Source organism: Lolium rigidum, chromosome 5 (genome assembly GCF_022539505.1).
Source record: "Lolium rigidum isolate FL_2022 chromosome 5, APGP_CSIRO_Lrig_0.1, whole genome shotgun sequence".
Lineage (NCBI taxonomy): Eukaryota > Viridiplantae > Streptophyta > Magnoliopsida > Poales > Poaceae > Lolium > Lolium rigidum.
In genome coordinates this window covers 103850462-103858725 of record NC_061512.1, presented here as the reverse complement: position 1 = coordinate 103858725, position 8264 = coordinate 103850462, and the positions used below count along the sequence as shown (strand labels likewise).

The following is an 8264-nucleotide window of genomic DNA, read 5'->3' as shown; positions in this document are numbered from 1 at the left end:
ATCGTAAATTAATCACGTTCGATCAATTTTAAAATTCAAAATTGGCATTGCAAAAGTTCCCTTTTTCTTGAGAAAGATATATTTCATCAAATTGACCGATATGGGTCAGGATTTCATGTTGATCACTCAGTTCCCATTGGTTGTGACTAGGAAATTTCAGGAACAAGATTGACACAACACGATCTGCCAGGTTCGGTCCAATGCTATGGAGCTATAAACCAACTCATGATAGATTGTTATTGATATTGCGAGGATCCATTAGGAGGGTGCTCATAGGCTAGGTTAGGGTACGATGTTTCGTAGGCTTAGCCTAGTGGTTGGGGTCGCAGTGACGCATCCTAACGATCAGAGTTCGATCCCTGTCAGGAACGAATTACTGCAATTGTCACGCCAAGTCTCGCTTCTACTATACCATAGTATTCTAGTTCCTCCTAGACATTGTTTCATTTTTTCTATCGGTCTTATATACATCACGGATTTAGGTTATAGATCTATCCTGAGTCTGTTCGCGGAGAGAATCCTACCAGGAGTCGAATACGCTTCTTTTCGTGTACATCAAGTCTTCGTACCCCTTCTTGGTCATAGACTCACACTAGACCAAGCATAAGGGAGAGTCAGCCTAGTCTTCCTCTGTGTAAGCCCATCCAAGGAGCATGATCTTAAGACGGCCATAGGCCTCACAAGATCTGTGTTCCGTCTCCACCTTATGAGACTACCTAGTTGGATATCTCCTCGTCATTATTAGCCCTCGAGCTCTTCTATGGATTGTTGTCTGCCTTTTGGTTTTAATAAGATGGCTTATTTTGTTTAGTCGGACTGCCGGTTGAACGATCTTGGTGAGGTCCTGAAAAACAATCAACAAACAGTTGATCTAACATAGCTCACGCGTAATCTTATTTGACTTCAATCATGTTGGCTCTTACCCATTTGAAAGTTTCGCGCTATCGTCGCAGAATTACTGCTTTGGAGAAGTTTCCAGTTCTATCTAGAAGTCGACGTCTCTTCAATTATCCAGAGTGACATCACTATATGTCATTAGCATTTGTTGCCCTTTGTTTTCTTATCTTTGTCACACTAACTTGCTCTTTTTTCCCGAAAAGGGGAGATTCTTTCAAGGAGACGACTATTGAGTGAATGTTCCAAGATCGACTTAGCGTGCAAGGCATGCCAATACTTAATGTAAACTATGGAGACTCCTACCAGTGATGCCTATAAATATCTAAGACCATGTAGCCACTGTCAAGCTCTCCGAAGGCCGCATCAATGCCAAAGTTAAAGCTCTAACTTCCTTACTCATTTGGCTTAAACGCTACATCCAATCGTGTCGGGTACATCTATAAGCTTGACAAGATCCATCTTGTAATAGTCTTGTACGATCTTGTGATCATACTGTATGGAGGTAACTTTATCACCATCCTTAACCATTTTTCATCCCGAGCTCGTACCAAACAAATAAACACTCTTTCAATATCTCGGGTTTGTGATTGCAAAGAGACAACACTCAAAAAAGTTTGCAAAGAGATTATGTGAATAAAATCTGAAGGGCCGGGTTCGGGGTCACTCGCAGGCAACAAAACACACCTTAAGAACCCAAAACGTTGGACAAAATCCAAATTTACAGTGCTACACTATATTAATACTATTATGTATAAATAGAGATAAACACAAACATTTATCACAGTTCATTGAAATTACATAGATCAACCATGAATATAAACATTTTCATATCCTGTCATGTCACTCCCGTGCGATGATCACAAGCTGCTTGCCAACATTGCGCCCAGAGAAGAGCCCGATGAGCGCCGCCGGTACCTTCTCAATCCCCTCAACAACATCCTCAACAAAGATAATCTTCCCTTCTTTGAGGTAGCCCGCCATCTCCTTCTCAAACTTGGTATAGGTGTTGAAGTAGTCGAGGACCATAAATCCCTCCATGCGGATGCGCTTGGCGACAAGGCAGAAGAGGTTGGGCGCCCCATCCGGCTTCTCTAAGTTGTACTGCGAGATCATCCCACACACAGCGATCCGGCCATGCATCCGCATGTTAAGCAGCACCGCGTCTAGCATTGCACCACCCACGTTCTCGAAATAAATGTCGATGCCCGAGGGAAAACACCTGAGTTAAGAACAACAAAAGAGGGAACTATAGGTTACCTGTCTTTTAATATTTGGAACATAAGAATTTTATAGCAAAAAAGCTCTCACAAACCTCTTTAGTGTGGCGTTGAGGTCCTGTTCCTTCTTGTAGTTGAAAGCGTCATCAAAACCAAACTTGGTTTTCAGGAGGCTGACCTGAGGTTACAATAAAAACAAGAGAAATTTGCTCATATTTTCACCAAGACTAATCCCTTAAACTAAGGCGTTCATTTGCATAATGTTAAGCTTAGAAACAGTGTCAGGGAGAGAAAGTTGAGACAAAACTTGGTTGCTAACATGGTCTGCAAGATCGATCGGCGGCTTGTTACTGGTGCCTGCAGGAGGAGGACACCCTGGATCACGTGCTTATGCGCTGCCCATATGCTCGCCAGGTTTGGTTCGGCTGCATCACCGCGGCAGGGCTGAACATTGTGGAACCTAATAGGGACAACTCGCTGGAATCGTGGTGGTCTTCGGCAAGAGAGCTTGTAAGGAGGAAGGATAGGAAAAGTTTTGATACGCTGGTGATCCTCATCGCGTGGCAGATTTGGAAACAACGCAATGCTAGAGTGTTTGGAAACATTCCTCTTCAATTCTCCACAGCCCAGATGTTGATCCGTATCAAGGAGGAGTTTGACCTTTGGAAGCTGGCCAAAAGAGGAGAGGAGTCCCAATTTGCGAGAGAGTAGGCTTAGCGTTTGTGTGTGTGCGTGCATGGAGCTTCCACCCTCGCTGTTCGCAGACGTTGGGTTGACTTCTTGTATATGATAACTTGCTTTCTTCTATAAAGATCCGGTACGCCTTTATCGTACCCTCGAAAAAAAAAGCTAGCAGGACAGGATTCCTGATTGAGGTAGGTTGAGTGTACATGGTAATTGTATGATTAATGGTTACATGTTCTGTTTTTTTTGGAGTCTACTTTAGAGACGCTTACCACCTTGACAATTTTCGTGAGGTTACCTTAGCATGAAGTCATTATTGAAATTGGGAGCAGATGTTGATTTTGTTGGCAATGGAAATCTCGAGAGCATAGTTACCTTTGTGGGCACACTAAATGTTCATGCTACACAACCGAAACCCTTATAGAAGTAGTTACATTAATTTTTATTTGTTCGAGAGTATAATTTAAGATGATGTTAGAAAAATGCTGAAGATCGCCAACCAACTCATCATTCATCTAACAAATTAGAACCAGAGAGCAGGGAGAAGAAATGAGTACGCGAACAAACCTTCTCGTCCGAACCTGCACTGCCAACCACATAACAGCCTGCAATCTTGGCAAGCTGTCCAACGAGCTGCCCAACAGCGCCTGACGCCGCTGACACAAAAACATAGTCGCCTTTCTTTGGCTTTGAGACGTCAAAAAATCCAGCATATGCAGTAACTCCAGGCATGCCTGCATTACCATGGTTCTTGCACAGTTAGGTAAGAAAAACTACTGTATCAGTTGTTAAAACATGGCTAGAGGCTAGAGTATGATTGATGACACTAAGCTTATGCCTTACCATCTAATGATCAGCTTTATTCTTGTTCATTTACTACAGTGATCCACTGATTTTCCCAGCCAGTTTAGGTCTCTTTGATTTGTAGGATAGAAAAATATATGGATAGAAAAAATGCAGAATTGTGATGTCATGACTACTCTAATTTTATATGATTTCATCTGCACCAAAAAATATATGATTCTATCACAGGATAAACAAAATATTCTAAAATATATTTAATTATTGGATGTTAGACTTCTGATGATATTTACTGCAAAGGTTTACTTAGAAAAAATCCTCCTACAAATCAAACAATCACCGTAGTAAAACTTTCTAAGAATTTAAATCCTCCAAAATTCTTTGACAACGAGGCGTAAATCTTTCTTTGTGAAAATTCTGCAATATGATTACCTTTTTCAAGTGGTATATATGAGTATTGGAAAACCACTTTGGATTTCTTAACTACTGTAAGCATTGTCGTTTCCTTTTTTGCCTTAATTGAGTAGATTTACATTCTGTGTAGTTAAAAAACTTGAGGAAAATTGATTCAAACTTTCATTTTTCGGTGTTTTTTAAATGTAAAACACGTCCAGTGATTAAGATTGCCATCCAAGATAAAGTGAACAAAGAAACAGTAAAAAAAAAGCTGCCTGATACACATGCCTAATGAGAAATGAATTGAAAATTTGATATTCTAGATTCTGAACCAGATAAATATATAGTGAACAAAGAAAATTGCAAGTAACTTGTTTGATGTCGAGCATTTATCATTGCTACATATAATTTAATAAACAAAATCTGCAGGGATACGCAATGCAACATTTGTGTTGACCATGAGATAATCTGTTGATTGTGCGCTGCTTGGCACGCTGTACATTTAACTATCAATATAGGCCCCTCGTAGTGTGTCACACTTGCTACGAGCGTTGACAAGACACGCTAGTTTAATAATTATCTAAGAGTTTGGAGTGGTGTTTTGACACATGGGAGCATATGCTCTCTTTATTTTGAAATGCATGTTGCACATATTTTGAAATTACAAAAAAAATTAAAAAATTGCACGTTCATCTTAACGTGCTACATGCACACAAAGTTGTTTCATGAAAAAGCAACTTGTGGTGTGGCATATGTAAAAAAGATAAAATTCAATGCTAAAAATAAGGCTTTTCAGAAGATTAATTTTCTCTTTTTTACACAGATCACAAAATATATTGGTTCCTCGCAAAACTTGACGAACACACGTATATTGCAGAGATGTAAATGTAGAATTTTTGTCAAAATTTTTTGACATTTCAAAATATAAATTTTTGGTAGATGGAGCATACGCACCTGGGAACCGAATTGAACTTTCGCTAAGAGTTGTAGTGTTTTATTACTTGGTGTGTCGTAGCGATATTCGTTTTTTACAAAAAAAAACTAATGACTTAAATATGACAGAGGATAAGAAGAACGAAAGATTATCACATTGTTGTTTCTAAGGCATTAAGTATGACACTTTGGTTGTGAAAGTACTCACCAAGAACACCTGTGTAGTAGGACAGAGGCAGTTCAGGATGGTTGATCTTGAAAAGAGATTCTGGATGAGTGATCACACTGTATTCTTCACATCCAGTCAGGCCCCAAACAAGATCGCCTGCCTTGAAATCTGGGTGCCCGGAGGCTACCACCTTGCTTACTCCAAAAATACCCAAAACCTGGTAATATAATTAAACTCAGCGAGGCAGTGACAATTCAGAGAATCAAATTGCAGCGCTGAAACGCCGCTTTGTCCTTCAGTAAAGGAAAAGGCAGTACATAGCTGATACCGAGAGTAAATTACAGGTACTCCTCTGAACAACAGGCTGTTGACAACAGATGGCATGTGCGTAAGGTCAAGGAGCATCTCTGCCAGTAGTTTTCTTTAAAAATTTCCAAGATATATATTGATGAAAAATTAAGTTTTTTTCATTGTTATTATTAGTAAAATGTAATTTAGAGGAACAATTAAGTTTTATTTATTGCTATTATTAGTCGAAAACATGTGCACCTGCGTGAACTATATATTGGCAAAAGAAAGATGGTGGACACCCCCGCTTTTCCCCATAACCGTGGAACTATCTTCTTCTTAATTATTTGATTGTGACGCAAGTCTCTGTTTTTTTTTTAAGTTGCAAGTCCTAAGTAGACAAAACAGGTAGACAAATGATTGAACCATATCATTTAAACCTTGCTAGTTTATTGATTGAGAAGAAGAGAATACATCTACTCAGTACTAGCTAATGACGTGTTTTTGATGATTGATCCAAGAATGAAAATCAGGTTGGAGAGAGATTTGACACCATAATTTTTGTCTGAGCTTTAAATGGCTGGTGTGAGTAGATCATAGTACCTCCCCTGGCACGAACTGCTCGATGTATGCTGCGTCGTTGTGCTCGCTCATCCGGTTGCGCATGTAGGGGTCGCAGGAGACGTAGAGGTTCTTGACCATCACAGACGCCGACCCAGGCGGCACGGCCAGGCGCACCGTCGCCGTGACGAGCTCCATGTCGTCCTCGGTGGGGAACCCCGTCACGAACTGCTTCAGGATCACCCTCTTGTTGCTCACCTCTGCGTCCGCCATTGCTAGCTTAGCTCCTCCTTGCTTCAGCGACCTACGTATCTGGCAGTGGTGAACTGGGTGGTGACTGTGGCATTTGTACCCGTCGTGCGTCCTTGCCGATGGAGCGGCGGGTGGTTCGACCACATGCGTTTACCTTTTTTTTTAGTTTTTCGCAAATATGGTAGATTTAGATTGATCCGGAAGCCGCAGTCTCGTGTCCTGCATGCACTGGTGGAAAAACAGGCTTCCGGGAAGCTCCATAAGTCGCGAAGGTAAAGGAACCGCGACTAATGGGGCCTTTAGTCGCGGTTCGTGTGGCGAACCGCGACCAAAGGCCTGGGCCCGGGCGCACGGTGGCCAGCTGGTGCACGTGGGGGCTTTAGTCCCGGTTGGCCCAGCCAACCGCGACTAAAGGTGCCCGAAGGCCTTTAGTCGCGGTTGGCTAGGCCAACCGGGACTAAAGCCCTCCCCTATATATACCCATCCGACAGCCAACACTTAGCCATTTGGAGCCATTCTCTTCACAAACTTCACAAGTGAGTGTTAGGTTTGCTTTTGGTTCCTCTTATGCACATAAGGTGTTTGATGAAATGCCCCAAGAGCATGAAACAAACATGATATGAAGTGTTGGAGTCACACTTGAGCTTTCTCATTTATTTTTTCCTCCTCGATCGCGGTTAGCAACTTGAACCTTTGATATGTGTCATTGATAAAATATGCATGTGTGTGTGTAGTTCATTGTTTAATTTTATATTGTTTGTAGCTAGTTAGTTTAACAAATGCATGATGGTTAATTATATATTTTATATTATAATAATGCAGATGAATCGGCAATGGATGTACGGTAACCGACTCTCCGGCGAGTTCGGTACGGGTTTGAAAGATTTCCTCGTAGTGGCTAATGCGAACAAGCGGGGGGTTTTGTTATCTCGTCCATGTGTTAAGTGTAAGAATCGGAAGGGTTACTCTTCCTCAAGAGATGTTCACATGCACCTGCTTCGGCACGGTTTCATGCCAAGCTATAATTGCTGGACCAAGCATGGAGAAAGAGGGGTTATAATGGAAGAAGATGAAGAAGGGGATGATTTCAATGATGAAAGCTATCTTTCTCATTTCGGTGATACTTTCATGGAGGATGCTGAAGGTGAAGGGGAAGGTGAAGAAGAGGCACGTGATGATCCCGTTGATGATCTTGGTCGGACCATTGCTGATGCACGGAGACGGCTGCGAAACTGAAAAAGAGAGGGAGAATTTGGATCGCATGTTAGAGGATCACGGGAAGGCGGCTGTACCCCGGATGCGATGATGGTCTGAAAAAGCTGGGCTGCACACTGGATTTGCTGAGATGGAAGGCACGAGCAGGTGTAGCTGACTCGGCATTTGAAAACTTGCTGAAAATGTTGAAGAATATGTTTCCAAAGAATAACGAGTTGCCCGCCACTACGTACGAAGCAAAGAAGGTTGTCTGCCCTCTAGGTTTAGAGGTTACGAAGATACATGCATGCATCAACGATCGCATCCTCTACCGCGGTGAATACGAGAATTTGAATGAATGCCCGGTATGCACTGCATTGCGTTATAAGATCGAGGCGATGACCCCGGTGACGATGTTGAGGGCCGGAAACCCGGGAAGAGGGTTCCCGCCAAGGTGATGTGGTATGCTCCTATAATACCACGGTTGAAACGTACGTTCGGGAACAAAGAGCATGCCAAGTTGTTGCGATGGCACAAAGAGGACCGTAAGTCGGACGGGGAGTTGAGACACCCCGCGGATGGAACGCAATGGAGAAAGATCGACGAGAGAGTTCAAAGATTTTGCAGCTGACGCAAGGAACATAAGATTTGGTCTAAGTACGGATGGCATGAATCCTTTTGGCGAGCGAGCTCCGGCCATAGCACTGGCCCGTGACTCTATGCATCTACAACCTTCCTCCTTGGTTGTGCATGAAGCGGAAGTTCATTATGATGCCGGTGCTCATCCAAGGTCCGAAGCAACCCGGCAACGACATCGATGTGTACCTAAGGCCATTAGTTGATGAGCTTTTACAGCTGTGGGGCAGACACGG

The 8264-nt window shown here is 42.5% G+C and overlaps 1 protein-coding gene across 3 annotated transcripts; it reads right to left on the bottom strand.

Annotated features, from left to right (window-relative positions):
* Positions 1-1726: 1726 nt before the first annotated feature.
* On the bottom strand, positions 1727-6219 carry LOC124654379 (2-alkenal reductase (NADP(+)-dependent)-like). Of its 3 annotated transcripts, XM_047193387.1 has the most exons (6): positions 5989-6219; positions 5459-5461; positions 5137-5314; positions 3366-3532; positions 2210-2292; positions 1727-2116 (listed from the first exon to the last, which is right to left on the bottom strand). In XM_047193387.1, exons 1-6 carry the CDS (start codon positions 6217-6219, stop codon positions 1738-1740), a joined length of 1041 nt encoding a protein of 346 aa, XP_047049343.1. In that variant the 3' UTR covers positions 1727-1737. The 3 variants fall into 3 exon arrangements, with proteins under 3 accessions (XP_047049343.1, XP_047049342.1, XP_047049344.1); XM_047193386.1 differs by lacking the exon at positions 5459-5461; XM_047193388.1 differs by lacking the exon at positions 5459-5461 and having other exon boundaries at positions 3366-3475.
* Positions 6220-8264: the final 2045 nt, after the last annotated feature.